This window comes from Myxine glutinosa, chromosome 10 (genome assembly GCF_964187855.1).
Source record: "Myxine glutinosa chromosome 10, kmMyxGlut1.1, whole genome shotgun sequence".
Classification (NCBI taxonomy): Eukaryota; Metazoa; Chordata; class Myxini; order Myxiniformes; family Myxinidae; genus Myxine; species Myxine glutinosa.
Window position 1 is genome coordinate 118,170,508 of NC_136270.1, and position 19,410 is coordinate 118,189,917.

Below are 19,410 nucleotides of genomic sequence, written 5' to 3' on the forward strand. Positions count from 1 at the left end.
ATTGTTACAATGACTTGCCATGGTGGAACCGATTGTTACAATGACTCTAATGGTGGAACCGATTGTTACAATGACTTGGCATGGTGGAACCGATTGTTACAATGACCTGCCATTGAGGAGCCGTGGGTACAATGACTTGCCATTGAGGAGCGGGTTGTTATAATGACTTGCCATGGTGGAAATGATTGTTACAATGACTTGCCATAGTGGAACCGATTGTTACAATGACTTGCCATGGTGGAACCGATTGTTACAATGACTTCCCATCGTGGAACCGATTGTTACAATGACTTCCCATCGTGGAACCGATTGTTACAATGACTTGTCATGGTGGAAACGATTGTTACAATGACTTGCCATAGTGGAACCGATTGTTTCAATGACTTGTCATGGTGGAAACGATTGTTACAATGACTTGCCATAGTGGAACCGATTGTTACAATGACTTGCCATGGTGGAAACGATTGTTACAATGACTTGCCATCGTGGAACCGATTGTTACAATGACTTGCCATCGTGGAACCGATTGTTACAATGACTTGCCATGGTTGGAGTTGATTGTTAGTCACGTGTCTCGTTGGAGCCGATTGTTCCAATCACGATTGTTACAATGACTTGCTTGTTACAATGACAATGCTTCTCATACAATGACTTGTTACAATGACTTGTTACAATGATGAAATGATTGTTACAATGACTTGCCATGGTGGAAATGATTGTTACAATGACTTGCCCTGATGGAGCCGATTGTTACAATGACTTGCCACAGTGTAACCGATTGTTACAATGACTTGCCCTGATGGAGCCGATTGTTTCAATCACGTGCCTCGTTGGAGTTGGTTGTTACAGTCACGTGTCTCGTTGGAGCCGATTGTTCCAACCACGTGCCGTGGTGGAGTCGGCGGTTACAATCCCACTTCATGGGCCGCCGTGGAGCCTGGTGTAAGTTCTGGTGTAATTCTCTCCGACGGTCATTCCTCGCACGCTTCATTAAAAGGTTATAAAGTAGGGCCTCGTGGGTTAAAGGTTATCGGCTGCCTCCGTCTCCTGTTAAGCGCTCTTATTGCTTCCCTCAGTCACCGCTTTGAGCAAGAGCAGAGTTAAGCACATTGCAATTTTCGAGATGGAAGATTATGGAGAGAACGGGACATTTGGGCCTTCTCGAAGATTTGCGTTGTTGTTTCTTAAACCTTAGTACAACATTACAATCCAAGCACAGTAACCACATCTGTGTCTATGAATATGGCCCATCTATCGAAACAGGTCCGAAAGGACAGATAAGGCCTGACACGTCGTGCAATGCTGGACCAATTGGCTTTGCGCAACTGATTGGCCCAGCATGTGGTGCTAATTGCACATGAAATAGGCCAATCATTTCAGCCTGATTCAAATTGATATATGATCTGAGATATTGATGAGAAGCTGCACAATGATCATGAAACAATGTGAAGGGCTGCACAATTGGATGGTTCGATTGTCCACACACACCACCTGACCCGAGTTGAACCAAACAGACAAATGGCGTCTCTCGTCTTCATGCTCACCTTTAGCGCCAGCTACGGTGAGCATGTCGCGTTGATGTTGCTTGTTCACGTTTGTGGTTAGTTTTGTGGGCCGGCAGGTAGCCTCGAGGTATATGCCAACTCACCTCTGAGCTGTCGAGTCTGGTTCGAATCTGAACCCAACTATGAACTGCCACCCTGGTGTTTCGCAGGCATGGCGACGCATTCCTTCGCATTTCCCATCTTCCTAGCATTAGGAAGTGGATGTTAAAAATGCCACACCTTTAATTGACAGCAGGTTACCCCGCTTGCCATCTCAGAGTGTGCTTGTTACCTGGCCCAGCAGCTTCTGCACCATAAGCATATTCACACAGCCAGGTTGTTCGTACGGCATACGTAAACGTTGGTACGCACGCCTACCCATGAGCCCGTTGAGGGGCCGGCGCAAACTATTGCATTGCAATCGTCCGTATCGCACGCACATGGTCAGCTCGGCCACGGATTCCCTCGCTCTTGTTTATTCAGGCAGATCGAGCACGATACTTTATAAACGCTCAAACGCTCAAAGCATCAGGATGATTTATAAACCTCGGATGCATTCTTACACGTTGACAAAACGTGTCGAGCACGATGTCTTTAAAAGTCGGACGCGCTCTTCGAGTTGCAAATGATATGCCTCCGATGGAAGACTTTCGAGAAATTGCGGAATAAACATCAGACCTCTGTGCTCGGGATTGCTTAAGAGAATTAGTTTGAAGGATTGCTCGAGAACCACATTTCCTTTGGGGTCGGCGATGCGACCCTCCATGGGTTAGCGGAGACCACAGGATCCATGGAGACCACGTGAACCCCCTTTGTGCCCTATAAAGGATGACATGGGCTCAAACTTAAGACCCTAATATCTTGAGGGAAGTTGTCATGTTTTTTATTTATTTTTAATACATGGTCTGGGCTCGTGGAAGAGGTAGGAGAGAACAGATCAGGACACAACATAGCAAAGGGAACAGCAGGAGAAAGGGAAACGCCAATAGCAGGACCGAGGAAGAAGGTAGACGGAGGCGGACAAACAGGGGATACAGGTAATGATGACGGGTAGGGGAGAAAGCAAGGGGTGGACAAGATGGATACATAGGCCAAAAATTCGGGAGTGGTCGGGGTCAGGGGGGTGGAGAGGGCAGAGCACCGAGAGGGTATAGGGTGCAAGACCAGAAAGGAGACTGTGGAGAGACCAGAAAGGAGAAAGGAAGACAGGGAGACCACTGCCCTGGTGGTAATGGCGAAGTGATAGACCCATAGACTCACCTTCATCCCGAGAGATTCCCATGATATTGAAGGTCTTGGTTTCCATGGCGTCAACCTGAGGCAGGGGAGCCAGGCCAGAGGGTGGGAGCAGTGTTCCATCAAATCCTTGTCGGTGGAAGTATTGTTCATGATGCCGGCGATAACTTGTAAACTCTTCTCAAAAACCACAGTGGGATCTTTAACGTCCTCCGACTAATGCTAGAGGGCTGGCAGGATACCCGAGAGGTGCGCACACTCTATCTCTGAGCCGTCACACCTGGGTTCAAATTTCGGTCCCAGCTACAAACTGCCATCCTGGTGTTTCACAGGCAGGGCGAGGCATCAATGTGTGTAACGTCCCTCGGATGGACGTTAAACTGGAGTCTGCCAGCATTAGTGGGTCGACATTAAAGATTGCGAAGAGTGGGTGAGCTATCGCCGGCACCCTGGCCAAATTGCAAATTCCTGCCCCGGCCGACAGAGGACAAAAAGGTGCATCAGCGGCACAGTCACGATCTCAGCCAATGACGTCACTCGCAGCTGTGCTGCAAAGTAAAGAAGAAGAAGAACTAATGCTAACAAGTGGCACGCACACTTTGTCATGCAACCAATTCCCTCCCTGCCAAGCATCAATCTAAGAGTTCACAGTCGGGTCGGGAATCGAACCCAGACGAGAGAGCTCAGAGATAACCTTCTGCAGTCTATAGCTGCACCATCCTGTCGGACTACAAATACAATAGATGCTTGTATAATATGATCGACTTGTACTGTACACAATGTTAGAGGAACCTTTTATATAAAGGATGCACGTCTTATGTGATCATCGAAACAGCAAATTATATCGATTATATACATCGGAAAATGTAGAGAAAATAATTAATTTCACAAATCTGATTGCGTTTACTTTTGGCTAAGTAAAATAATAAATAAATAGTAATAAATAAAATAAAATAGTAACAAATAGTAATAAAATAAATAGTAAATAGTAACACTAAATTAATATTAAAATAAATAAATCGTATAAATAGTATTTATGAAGTAAATAATTAATTAATTAAATAAAAATACATTTAATAAAATTCTTATTATTATTTAAATAATAAAAATTAATTATAGTAATTTTAAGACAATAATTTTAATAACTTGAATGTATTTATTAAATAAATAATATTAAGTAAATACTATTTATTATTAAATAAATATTAATCGTAAATAAATAGTAATAAATAGTAATAATTAATCTAATAATAATAATAAATTATTAATTTCTCACCTTACTATTTGATATTTTCCAGATTTTTTATATTTTTACAAGATGGCCGCCACATGGTTACGCCTACCCGACCAAAGACGAGCATTACCACCAACACACATCCCATATACCATTTAAAATGACGTTGGTCAAACACCAAATTAGTCAACATCAACTGCAACAGCGGCAGTGTTTGCTGTACTGTGCGTTTGTATGTACTGAACCGGTACTAGATATATGCGGACTTGCTACTGACCTGTGCTGTCTGGTAGTTGTTGATCTGCGATCCCTGGTCAAACTCCCCATTTGAAAATTCGTTGAAAATATGCCCCAGATTTTGGGTTGTGTCGAACACCGTAAGAGCATACCATGGCTTCAAAAACTTTCTGCCAACCTTCCGGATTCATACACAAACGAGATGGTATTCATAGAATACTTACCCTGCGCAGTCAACTTGTTGTGAGCCAACTCTTCTGTTTTTGAACATTGTTTTTCTTTAATCCAATATGGCTGCCAGACCACGTGAGCGATTACATCATAAATTTATATTCTCTAATATAATTGTTGCAGAGATCATGCTCAATAAGTTTCAAACTGATCAGACTAAGCGTTATCCCTGTCGAATTATGACGTCATAATTATGGCACCAATGACGTCATCGTTAACAACACCTATCCCCCATATGGAATTATTTACAATGAGCCACGTTTCAATTTTTTCCATAGAGCGGTTTTGGAGATAGAGGTGCAACGTTTTTCGGTTTTTCCAAGATGGCACCTGGAACACATGACCTATGACGTCATGATTATCATTAAAATATTCTAAAGGAGGAGGTGCTCCTATGGTGAAAATTTTGTGTCCATCAGACCAACAGTTGCTGAAATTTTTAAAATAATGATCGGATGGATAAGTGTTGTATTTTTCGAATTATGATGTCATAACGAAGGCACCGATGACATCATCATTAACATATCTTATTCCCCATGGGGAGTCGGTGACAATGAGGCAGGTCTCAATTTTTTCCATGGGGTGGTTTCAGAGATATAGAGGTGCGAAGTTTCTCCAAGATGGCGCCTGTACAACGTGACATATGATGTCATAATCATTAAAATATTCTACAAGAGGAGGCGCTCCTATGGTGAAAATTTCGTGTCAATCGGACCAAGAATTGCAGAGAAAAAAATTCATACTGATCGAATCAAGCGTTATACTTGTCGAATTATGACGTCATAATTAAAGTACCGATGACATCATCATTAACATATCTTATTCCCCAAGCGGTGTACTTGACAATGAGCCATGTTTCAGTTTTTTTCCATGGAGTGGTTTCAGAGATATAGAGGTGCAATCTTTTTTCGATTTTTCCAAGATGGCGCCTGTACCACTTGACCTATGACGTCATAATTATCATTTTAAAAATTCCACAGGAGCATATTGTTACAGATCCCGGATTTAGAGGAGTTACTATTCATGTCATTGCTTATTAATGTTTATTCTATTAAAGGTTGTTGTGGTTAAAGGGTTAGAGAGGCTCCGGATAACAGGAGACCGGAAACGGGATAGTAAACCGGAAGAAGAAAAAGACACGAGGTCCGGGAGAAGCGGCGATCTTCCTCTTCCTCGCCCAGCTCCGACGCGAGCGGTGTCGATATTGAGCAGCGTGGGGGACGCTGCGTTTGAAAGCCCGTCTGGCGAAAGGAGTTACCTGCGCGGGGTAATTACCGATTACACGTCAAGTTGCCGTGGGTTCGTGCACGGAACCAAGCGTCCGGCACAGTTCGCCTCGACGTCTACAAGGACGCGTACGGGTCGCACCTTGGGCCTCGCGCGCTTTGCCAGCCGCGCTTTGCTTTTGCCCGCTTGGCTGTGCAAGGAGGAGGGCGCTGCAGCAGTTGTTCCCGGTACGTGACGTACACGTTTGGAGCACGTCAGCCAGGGGTCCGTTCAACCGCCCGTGTGCGGAGAAGTCGACCTTCACCTTGGCCCGGAGGGGCCCAGAGACATTGTGAGGGACAGTGACCATTGAGGGGTCGTGAGTGGGGAAAGGGGGGACATACATGAGATGGCCATCTTCGTAATATTGGTGATTGATTATTGATGGTTGTTGATTGATTGGGGAATATATTATTGATGAATCCGGATCCTTGGTGTGGGGTTTCTTATTGACTTGAATTGTTGGGTCTTTCATATTGATTGCGTTACGAAAGCGTATAAATCATAGATCTTTCTGGCGGAGTTCCTCACGGTCCGGGGGTCACCGAGACCAGGTATCACCGGGAGGACCACGTAACAGAATTGGGGGCTCGTCCAATTGAATTCCGGGATCTAAAATTGTATAACATAATAAAATAATAATTTTTATTAATTAAAATTAATTAATTAATTATTAATTGGTAAATTTTTGAGAAATTGTGGTAAAGTCTTGGGTGAAGGTTAACAGGTGTTAACGATAGTCACCATGGCGTTTGTTGCACAGAACTTTGCGGTAACACCTAGTGAGGCACAGTTCCGAGCGTTACTAAAAGCGGACCTCTTGAAATTGGCCAAACATTTTAACTTGGAGGTCCGAACTAATTTGAGGAAGGCAGAGTTGCAGACCACGGTGATACAATCTATGGTGGGATTAGGAACATGGGACGAGTTAGCCTGGCAGTGGCTACCCGAAGAACCAGAAGACGTTGAGCTCCGGAAACTGGAGTTGCAATTACGGAGCCAGGAACGGATCAAAGAAGAGGAAAGGAAAGCAGAAGAGAGGAGAGAAGAGAAACAAGCAGACGAAAGGAGAGTGGAACGAGAACTCCAGGAAAGGTTAAAAGAAGAAGAAAGGAAAGCGGAAAAGGAAAGAGCAGAAGAAGAAAGGAAAGCAGAAAAGGAAAGAGCAGAAGAAGAAAGGAAAGCAGAAGAGAGGAGAGAAGAGAAACAAGCAGAGGAAAGGAGAGTGGAACGAGAACTCCAGGAAAGGTTAGAAGGGAGAAAAGCAGAGGAGAGGAGAGCTGCAAGGGAACTCGAAGCAAAGGAGAGAAAAGCCGAAAGGGAATTAAAGGAACGTGACATGGCGCTTCAGCAAGAAATTAAATTCAAGGAGCTGGAGTTAATGAGAGAACGGGGAGAGGTACCACCCTTGCTGACTGGGCCGACACCTAGCCAGAACACCTGGAATGTGGGCAGACATGTGAGGCTGGTTCCACCCTTCAGTGAAAAGGAAGTCACTCAATTTTTTCCACACTTTGAGAAAGTGGCTCGACAGTTAAACTGGCCGGAGGAGGCCTGGACCATACTAGTGCAAAGTGTGCTGGTGGGTAAAGCTCGAGATTTATTCGGCGCTACCAATGGACCAATGTGCAGATTATGAGGTATTGAAGAAGCACATCCTCAAAGCCTATGAGTTGGTTCCTGAAGCTTCCCGGCAAAAATTCAGGAATGTCAGGAAGAGGGAGAGTGAGACCCATGTGGAGTTTGCCAGAGTGAAAGAAAACATGTTTGATCGGTGGTGTGAGTCGAAAGGAGTCGGGAACGACTTCGAAGCATTGCGTGACCTGATGCTGGTGGAGGAATTTCAACAGTGTGTCCACGAGGACATCAAAGTGTACCTGCAGGAAAAGAAAGTACCAAAGTTGTGGGACGCAGCCACCATGGCAGATGATTATGCCTTAACACACCGGATAGGGGTCCACACACCTAGCTCCTCGCCGAGACTTCAGCAGGGGAGTTGTGGAACACCCGGTGCGGAGAACGACAATACATGGCAGCGGCCTCGAGAGGATTTTGGGGACAACGCGGATACCCCAACTGTTCGAAATCAGAGGGCTACGGGCCCAAGACAAACTTATTTCCCGGGGGGCCCGAGGCAGACCACGAGTTTTTCCTCCGGGCCTACTTGCACTTTTTGCAAGAAACCTGGACACTTGATGTCCAGTTGTTACCTCATGAAAAGGGAAAACCCAGAGCGGAGTCCGACTATTACAACTCCGATTGCGATGGCAAGCGTAAGAAATTGCCCACAGAAGAGTTACCAAACATTTATTTATGAGGGGTTGGTCTCCCTCGAGGGAGACTTGACTAACCCAAGACCTGTTAGGGTATTGAGGGACACAGGAGCCCATCTATCCTTAATGCTTGAAGGCATTTTGCCATTGTCAAAGAGTACCGCAACTGGTGATAGTGTTCGGTTACAAGGGATCGGTGGCTGTGTTAGTGCTCCACTTCATGTCATCCATTTGGAATCCGATTGGGTGTCAGGACCAGTCACCGTCGGTTTACAAGCCACGCTTCCTGTAGAGGGGGTATCTGTGATTATCGGGAATGATTTGGCCAGGGGGCAAATTTATGGTAACCCGAGGGTGGGTAAAGAGCCCCGCAGGGGAAATAACACCACCCCAGCTCGGGATGGTGACAAAAGTGCCAAGTTATTTGTAGGGGGACTGAACTTCAACACAGAGGAAGAAGTTCTGACCTCTGTCTTCAACAGATATGGGCCGCTGGTGGAAGTGCGGGTGGTAAAAGACAGGGAAACGCAACGGTCAAGAGGGTTCGGCTTTGTCACATTTGCAAGCACAAAAGACGCCAGGGAGGCAGAGAAGAATTGGAATGGTAAGGATTTGGAGGGTCGGACCATAACAGTAGGGAAGGCATTTCGTAGGCATCGAGAGGTCTACAGAAGAGGACCACTTGGCGGTAGTTTTGGTGTTGGCAGCAGCCGATATTACTATGGAGGCTCCCAGAGTTACGTCATCTCCCAAAAGAATGATTGGCAGAGGACTGGCCGAGAAGGAGACCGCCAGTCAGGGGACTGCTGGGACAAGGGGTCCCACCGTAACTGTTAGGAGTCCGGAGAAGTTGAAGCACTCTATATACGGTGGAGCCGCCGAGCCTGGGCTCCTACACGGGCTAACCGTGAACGCCACGTTCTTAAAAGGCGTCCCGGTAGGGAACGTTCCTACACGGACTAACCATGAACTCCACGTTCTTAAAGGCGTCCATGTAGGGAGTACTCAGCTGGGTCTCCATCCAAGAGCAACTAGAAGTGGTTGATGCTTGGTCTAGAGGGAATTACCTTGGAATCTCTGGGGGGTTTTGGTGAAAGTTTGTTGCTTTATTTTTGAGATGCGATAATTGTGCCCGGGGGGAACTGATGATTTGGGGTATCGGGTTGGTTTATCAAAGTGGCCGGCACAGAAAGTTTTCGCGGGGTTCAAACTTTCTTTCTTGAAGGGGTGGAGTGTTACGGATCCCGGATTTAGAGGAGTTACTATTCATGTCATTGCTTATTAATGTTTATTCTATTAAAGGTTGTTGTGGTTAAAGGGTTAGAGAGGCTCCGGATAACAGGAGACCGGAAACGGGATAGTAAACCGGAAGAAGAAAAAGACACGAGGTCCGGGAGAAGCGGCGATCTTCCTCTTCCTCGCCCAGCTCCGACGCGAGCGGTGTCGATATTGAGCAGCGTGGGGGATGCTGCGTTTGAAAGCCCGTCTGGCGAAAGGAGTTACCTGCGCGGGGTAATTACCGATTACACGTCAAGTTGCCGTGGGTTCGTGCACGGAACCAAGCGTCCGGCACAGTTCGCCTCGACGTCTACAAGGACGCGTACGGGTCGCACCTTGGGCCTCGCGCGCTTTGCCAGCCGCGCTTTGCTTTTGCCCGCTTGGCTGTGCAAGGAGGAGGGCGCTGCAGCAGTTGTTCCCGGTATGTGACGTACATGTTTGGAGCACGTCAGCCAGGGGTCCGTTCAACCGCCCGTGTGCGGAGAAGTCGACCTTCACCTTGGCCCGGAGGGGCCCAGAGACATTGTGAGGGACAGTGACCATTGAGGGGTCGTGAGTGGGGAAAGGAGGGACATACATGAGATGGCCATCTTAGTAATATTGGTGATTGATTATTGATGGTTGTTGATTGATTGGGGAATATATTATTGATGAATCCGGATCCTTGGTGTGGGGTTTCTTATTGACTTGAATTGTTGGGTCTTTCATATTGATTGCGTTACGAAAGCGTATAAATCATAGATCTTTCTGGCAGAGTTCCTCTCACGGTCCGGGGGTCACCGAGACCAGGTAGTCACCGAGAGGACCACGTAACAATATGCTCATATTCTGAAAATTTCGTACCAATCGGACTAACAGTTGCAGAGAATTTTTTTTTTCATACTGATCAGATAAAGCGCTGTACTTGTCGAATTATGACGTCATAATTAAGGCACCGATGACATCGTCATCAACATATATTATTCCCCATGGTGAGTACTTGACAATGAGCCATGTTTTCATTTTTTCCATTGAGCGGTTTGGGAGATATAGAGGTGTAACGTTTTTCCAAGATGGCGCCTGTACCACAAGACCTATGACGTCATATTATTCATTCAAATATTCTACAGGAGGAGGCCCTCCTATGGTGAAAATTTCATGTCAATCGGAACAACGGTTGCCGAGAAAATGAATTTTTTAAATGTAGACACGTTCGGGCACACGGCACACGGCACACACACGTACGTACGTAGTTGAATGCTTAACCCTGCTTTTCGCTTTGCGAGCACAGGGTAATGAAGACTATTAAGACTACGATATATATATATATATATATATATATATATATATATATATATATATATATATATACACATGTATATGTATATGTATATATATGTATATATATATATGTATATATATGTATTGACCCCATCTTGACGATAGACCAGAAATCTAGACTCATCACTGAAGATTACGTGATTCCAGTGTCCTGGCTGCCATTGACGGTGCTCTCTGGCCCACTGCAATCGGCGCTGGCGGTGTTGTCTGGTCAGGCGTGGCTTTCTCAGGGGACGCCTGGCACGATAGCCTGCTTGAACCAGTCATTGGTTGACTAGCCTTCTGGATACAGGCACATTTGTCAGTTGCTGCCACTCAGCCCTAAGCCAATTAGCTGACTTGGTACGGCCATTGCGGACTAACCGGTGCAGCTGGCGATCATCTCTCCTTGTCGTTCTGCGGGGACGTCCTGGCCTCGGTATTGGAGTAGGGACACCCCTCTGAGCATTTCGTTTCAGGATCTTTGACACCTGACCTTGAGTGATGCCATACTGCCGAGCAATAGCACTTCTTTCATGCCGTAATTTCGTAAAGCCACCACTCCATGACAAACAGCATTGTCGAGTTGACGGACCATCTCCAGAGGAAGCGGCAATAACTTTTGGAGACGTGCAGCAGTTGTTTTCCACTAATACAGAACGCAACAACCCTTGTATACCCGACTGTGAAGCCAATCATCAAATGCACTTGTCCGTACATTTTGCCATGCCACCTGTGATGTAATCCTGTTGTTGATTTCTTGCTGCGACAGACAATCAGTGACATGGTTCTTTTAACAAATAAATCACCAAAGTGTAAAAGAAACTCACCAGATTGATATACTGAGTTAAGAAAGTAAACCCGTCAAGAAAAAATATATATTCCATATTAAATGCCAAGTCTGTATATGTATATGTGTATATGTATATATGTGTATATGTATATATGTGTATATGTATATATATGTATGTATATATATATATATGTACTAGCTTGGCTGGGCTCCTCACGCGTCGTTACAGAGGAACGGGCTTATTTTAGCTGAGGATAATGACTGTACCTGAGTTGCTGTGTTGTCATAATTTACACCAATCATAATTCAAACAATTATTTTGCACAAATGTATTCGTAGTGTTTGTGATATTACATTTTAATAAGCAATTTTGCTTGAAGATTTTGGTTAAAAAAATATAACAATTTTTAAAAATCCCCTCAGCACATACATAGGGGAGGGGTAGGTGCAGACTCGAAGTTTGGGCCGATTACACCTCACCACAACGTAATTTCAAACACCTCACCCCCACATAATTTAAAACACCTCATCACCAACTAATTCAAAACACCTCACCACCACATAATAAAAAACACCTCATCACCAAGTAATTTAAAACACCTCACCACCATGTCATTTAAAAACACCTCACCACCACATCATTTAAAAACACCTCACCACCACATCAGTTAAAAACACCTCACCACCACGTCATTTAAAAACACCTCACCACTACGTCATTTAAAAACACCTCACCACCACGTCATTTAAAAACACCTCACCACCACGTCATTTAAAAACACCTCACCACCACATAATTCAAAATACCTCACTACCACGTGATTCAAAACCACCACCACGTTATTAAAAACACTTCACAACCACGGAAACAAAAGTTTGAGGGAGTACTTCAGTGACACAGACACTGCCCAGATATGTAGATATATAGATAAATGACTGTACCTGAGTTGCTGTTTTGTCATGGTTTTCACCAATCATAATACAAACAATTACTTTGCACAAATGTATTTGTTGTTTGTGATATTACATTTTTATAGGCAATTTAGGTTGAAGATTTAGGTTGAATGTTTTTTTTTCAAGAAAGAACCCCTCAGCACATACATAGGGGAGGGGTAGGTGCAGACTGGAAGTTTGGGACGATTACACCGCACCACCACGTAATTCAAAACACCTCACCACCAAGTAATTCAAAACACCTCACCACCAAGTAATTCAAAACACCTCACCACCACGTAATTCAAAACACCTCACCACCACGTAATTCAAAACACCTCACCACCACGTAATTCAAAATACCTCACCACCATAAAACACGGCATAAAAACACCTCACCACCACGAAATTAAAAACACCTCACCACCACGAAATTGAAAACACCTCACAGCCATAAAACACGTAATAAAAACACCTCACAGCCATAAACACGTAATAAAAACACCTCACAGCCATAAAACACGAAATTAAAAACACCTCACAGCCATAAAACACGTAATAAAAACACCTCACCACCACGAAAATAAAAACACCTCAGCCCTAAAACACGGAATAAAAACACCTCACCACCACGAAATTAAAAACACCTCACCACCACGAAATTGAAAACACCTCACAGCCATCAAGCACGTAATAAAAACACCTCACAGCCATAAAACACGTAATAAAAACACACCACCACAAAATTGAAAACACCTCACAGCCATAAAACACGTAATAAAAACACCTCACAGCCATAAAACACGTAATAAAAACACCTCACAGCCATAAAACACGTAATAAAAACACCTCACAGCCATAAAACACGTAATAAAAACACCTCACAGCCATAAAACACGTAATAAAAACACCTCACAGTCATAAAACACGTAATAAAAACACACCACCACAAAATTGAAAACACCTCACAGCCATAAAACACGTAATAAAAACACCTCACAGCCATAAAATACCTAATAAAAACACCTCACAGCCATAAAACACGAAATTAAAAACACCTCACAGCCACGAAATTAAAAACATCTCACAGCCATAAAACACGTAATAAAAACACCTCACAGCCATAAAACACGTAATAAAAACACCTCACAGCCATAAAACACGTAATAAAAACACCTCACAGCCATAAAACACGTAATAAAAACACCTCACAGCCATAAAACACGTAATAAAAACACCTCACAGCCATAAAATACGTAATAAAAACACCTCACCACCACGAAATTAAAAACACCTCACAGCCATAAAACACGTAATAAAAACACCTCACAGTCATAAAACACGTAATAAAAACACCTCACAGCCATAAAACACGTAATAAAAACACCTCACCACCACGAAATTAAAAACACCTCACAGCCATAAAACACGTAATAAAAACACCTCACAGTCATAAAACACGTAATAAAAACACCTCACAGCCATAAAACACGTAATAAAAACACCTCACAGCCAATAAAACACGTAATAAAAACACCTCACCACCACGAAATTAAAAACACCTCACAGCCATAAAACATGTAATAAAAACACCTCACAGCCATAAAACACGTAATAAAAACACCTCACCACCAAGAAATTAAAAACACCTCACAGTCATAAAACACGTAATAAAAACACCTCACAGCCATAAAACACGTAATAAAAACACCTCACAGCCATAAAACACGTAATAAAAACACCTCACCACCACGAAATTAAAAACTCCTCACAGCTATAAAACACGTAATAAAAACACCTCACAGCCACGAAATTAAAAACATCTCACAGCCATAAAACACGTAATAAAAACACCTCACAGCCATAAAACACGTAATAAAAACACCTCACCACCACGAAATTAAAAACACCTCACAGCCATAAAACACGTAATAAAAACACCTCACCACCACGAAATTAAAAACACCTCACCACCACGAAATTAAAAACACCTCACAGCCATAAAACACATAATAAAAACACCTCACCACCACGAAATTAAAAACATCTCACAGCCATAAAACACGTAATAAAAACACCTCACCACCACGAAATTAAAAACACCTCACCACCACGAAATTAAAAACACCTCACCACCACGAAATTAAAAACACCTCACAGCCATAAAACACATAATAAAAACACCTCACCACCACGAAATTAAAAACACCTCACCACCACGAAATTAAAAACACCTCACCACCACGAAATTAAAAACACCTCACAGCCATAAAACACATAATAAAAACACCTCACCACCACGAAATTAAAAACACCTCACAGCCATAAAACACAAAATAAAAACACCTCACCATCACGAAATTAAAAACACCTCACCACCACGAAATTAAAAACACCTCACAGCCATAAAACACATAATAAAAACACCTCACCACCACGAAATTAAAAACATCTCACAGCCATAAAACACATAATAAAAACACCTCACCACCACGAAATTAAAAACACCTCACAGCCATAAAACACGTAATAAAAACACCTCACCACCACGAAATTAAAAACACCTCACCACCACGAAATTAAAAACACCTCACAGCCATAAAACACATAATAAAAACACCTCACCACCACGAAATTAAAAACATCTCACAGCCATAAAACACGTAATAAAAACACCTCACCACCACGAAATTAAAAACACCTCACCACCACGAAATTAAAAACACCTCACAGCCATAAAACACATAATAAAAACACCTCACCACCACGAAATTAAAAACACCTCACCACCACGAAATTAAAAACACCTCACAGCCATAAAACACATAATAAAAACACCTCACCACCACGAAATTAAAAACACCTCACAGCCATAAAACACAAAATAAAAACACCTCACCACCACGAAATTAAAAACACCTCACCACCACGAAATTAAAAACACCTCACAGCCATAAAACACATAATAAAAACACCTCACCACCAGGAAATTAAAAACACCTCACAGCCATAAAAACACAAAATAAAAACACCTCACCACCACGAAATTGAAAACACCTCACAGCCATAAAACACGTAATAAAAACACCTCACAGCCATAAACACGTAATAAAAACACCTCACAGCCATAAAACACGAAATTAAAAACACCTCACAGCCATAAAACACGTAATAAAAACACCTCACCACCACGAAAATAAAAACACCTCAGCCCTAAAACACGGAATAAAAACACCTCACCACCACGAAATTAAAAACACCTCACCACCACGAAATTGAAAACACCTCACAGCCATCAAGCACGTAATAAAAACACCTCACAGCCATAAAACACGTAATAAAAACACCTCACAGCCATAAAACACGTAATAAAAACACCTCACAGTCATAAAACACGTAATAAAAACACCACCACAAAATTGAAAACACCTCACAGCCATAAAACACGTAATAAAAACACCTCACAGCCATAAAATACCTAATAAAAACACCTCACAGCCATAAAACACGAAATTAAAAACACCTCACAGCCACGAAATTAAAAACATCTCACAGCCATAAAACACGTAATAAAAACACCTCACCACCACAAAATTAAAAACACCTCACAGCCATAAAACACGTAATAAAAACACCTCACAGTCATAAAACACGTAATAAAAACACCTCACAGCCATAAAACACGTAATAAAAACACCTCACAGCCATAAAATACGTAATAAAAACACCTCACCACCACGAAATTAAAAACACCTCACAGCCATAAAACACGTAATAAAAACACCTCACAGTCATAAAACACGTAATAAAAACACCTCACAGCCATAAAACACGTAATAAAAACACCTCACCACCACGAAATTAAAAACACCTCACAGCCATAAAACACGTAATAAAAACACCTCACAGTCATAAAACACGTAATAAAAACACCTCACAGCCATAAAACACGTAATAAAAACACCTCACAGCCAATAAAACACGTAATAAAAACACCTCACCACCACGAAATTAAAAACACCTCACAGCCATAAAACACGTAATAAAAACACCTCACAGCCATAAAACACGTAATAAAAACACCTCACCACCAAGAAATTAAAAACACCTCACAGTCATAAAACACGTAATAAAAACACCTCACAGCCATAAAACACGTAATAAAAACACCTCACAGCCATAAAACACGTAATAAAAACACCTCACCACCACGAAATTAAAAACTCCTCACAGCTATAAAACACGTAATAAAAACACCTCACAGCCACGAAATTAAAAACATCTCACAGCCATAAAACACGTAATAAAAACACCTCACAGCCATAAAACACGTAATAAAAACACCTCACCACCACGAAATTAAAAACACCTCACAGCCATAAAACACGTAATAAAAACACCTCACCACCACGAAATTAAAAACACCTCACCACCACGAAATTAAAAACACCTCACAGCCATAAAACACATAATAAAAACACCTCACCACCACGAAATTAAAAACATCTCACAGCCATAAAACACGTAATAAAAACACCTCACCACCACGAAATTAAAAACACCTCACAGCCATAAAACACGAAATAAAAACACCTCACCACCACGAAATTAAAAACGCCTCACCACCACGAAATTAAAAACACCTCACAGCCATAAAACACATAATAAAAACACCTGACCACCACGAAATTAAAAACACCTCACCACCACGAAATTAAAAACACCTCACAGCCATAAAACACATAATAAAAACACCTCACCACCACGAAATTAAAAACACCTCACAGCCATAAAACACAAAATAAAAACACCTCACCACCACGAAATTAAAAACACCTCACCACCACGAAATTAAAAACACCTCACAGCCATAAAACACATAATAAAAACACCTCACCACCACGAAATTAAAAACATCTCACAGCCATAAAACACATAATAAAAACACCTCACCACCACGAAATTAAAAACACCTCACAGCCATAAAACACGAAATAAAAACACCTCACAGCCACGAAAATAAAAACACCTCACAGCCATAAAACACGTAATAAAAACACCTCACCACCACGAAATTAAAAACACCTCACCACCACGAAATTAAAAACACCTCACAGCCATAAAACACATAATAAAAACACCTCACCACCACGAAATTAAAAACATCTCACAGCCATAAAACACGTAATAAAAACACCTCACCACCACGAAATTAAAAACACCTCACCACCACGAAATTAAAAACACCTCACAGCCATAAAACACATAATAAAAACACCTCACCACCACGAAATTAAAAACACCTCACAGCCATAAAACACAAAATAAAAACACCTCACCACCACGAAATTAAAAACACCTCACCACCACGAAATTAAAAACACCTCACAGCCATAAAACACATAATAAAAACACCTCACCACCAGGAAATTAAAAACACCTCACAGCCATAAAAACACAAAATAAAAACACCTCACCACCACGAAATTAAAAACACCTCACCACCACGAAATTAAAAACACCTCACAGCCATAAAACACATAATAAAAACACCTCACCACCACGAAATTAAAAACATCTCAGCCATAAAACACGTAATAAAAAGACCTCACCAACACGAAATTAAAAACACCTCACCACCACGAAATTAAAAACACCTCAGCCATAAAACACATAATAAAAACACCTCACCACCACGAAATTAAAAACACCTCACCACCACGAAATTAAAAACACCTCACAGCCATAAAACACATAATAAAAACACCTCACCACCACGAAATTAAAAACACCTCACAGCCATAAAACACAAAATAAAAACACCTCACCACCACGAAATTAAAAACACCTCACCACCACGAAATTAAAAACACCTCACAGCCATAAAACACATAATAAAAACACCTCACCACCACGAAATTAAAAACACCTCACAGCCATAAAACACGTAATAAAAACACCTCACAGCCATAAAACACGTAATAAAAACACCACACCACCACGAAATTAAAAACACCTCACAGCCATAAAACACGTAATAAAAACACCTCACCACCACGAAATTAAAAACACCTCACAGCCATAAAACACGTAATAAAAACACCTCACCACCACGAAATTAAAAACACCTCACAGCCATAAAACACGTAATAAAAACACCTCACCACCACGAAATTAAAAACACCTCACAGCCATAAAACACGTAATAAAAACACCTCACCACCACGAAATTAAAAACACCTCACAGCCATAAAACACGTAATAAAAACACCTCACCACCACGAAATTAAAAACACCTCACAGCCATAAAACACGTAATAAAAACACCTCACCACCACGAAACTAAAAACATCTCACAGCCATAAAACACGTAATAAAAACACCTCACAGCCATAAAACACGTAATAAAAACACCTCACCACCACGAAATTAAAAACACCTCAGCCAAAAAACACGTTATAAAAACACCTCACCACCACGAAATTAAAAACACCTCACCACCACGAAATTAAAAACACCTCACAGCCATAAAACACATAATAAAAACACCTCACCACCACGAAATTAAAAACACCTCACAGCCATAAAACACGTAATAAAAACACCACACCACCACGAAATTAAAAACACCTCACAGCCATAAAACACGTAATAAAAACACCTCACCACCACGAAATTAAAAACACCTCACAGCCATAAAACACGTAATAAAAACACCTCACCACCACGAAATTAAAAACACCTCACAGCCATAAAACACGTAATAAAAATACCTCACCACCACGAAATTAAAAACATCTCACAGCCATAAAACACGTAATAAAAACACCTCACCACCACGAAACTAAAAACATCTCACAGCCATAAAACACGTAATAAAAACACCTCACAGCCATAAAACACGTAATAAAAACACCTCACCACCACGAAATTAAAAACACCTCAGCCAAAAAACACGTTATAAAAACACCTCACCACCACGAAATTAAAAACACCTCACCACCACGAAATTAAAAACACCTCACCACCACGAAATTAAAAACACCTCACAGCCATAAAACACATAATAAAAACACCTCACCACCA

General features: G+C 42.0%; 1 protein-coding gene across 1 annotated transcript in view; it reads left to right on the top strand.

Annotated features, from left to right (window-relative positions):
- Nucleotides 1-19,410, top strand: part of LOC137433836 (CUGBP Elav-like family member 4) — a 577,562-nt gene that overhangs the window by 272,829 nt on the left and 285,323 nt on the right. Inside the window, 2 exon segments of the mRNA XM_078785224.1 lie at nt 3,265-3,275; nt 8,442-8,516. Coding sequence (XP_078641350.1) covers nt 3,265-3,275; nt 8,442-8,516 — 86 coding nt within the window.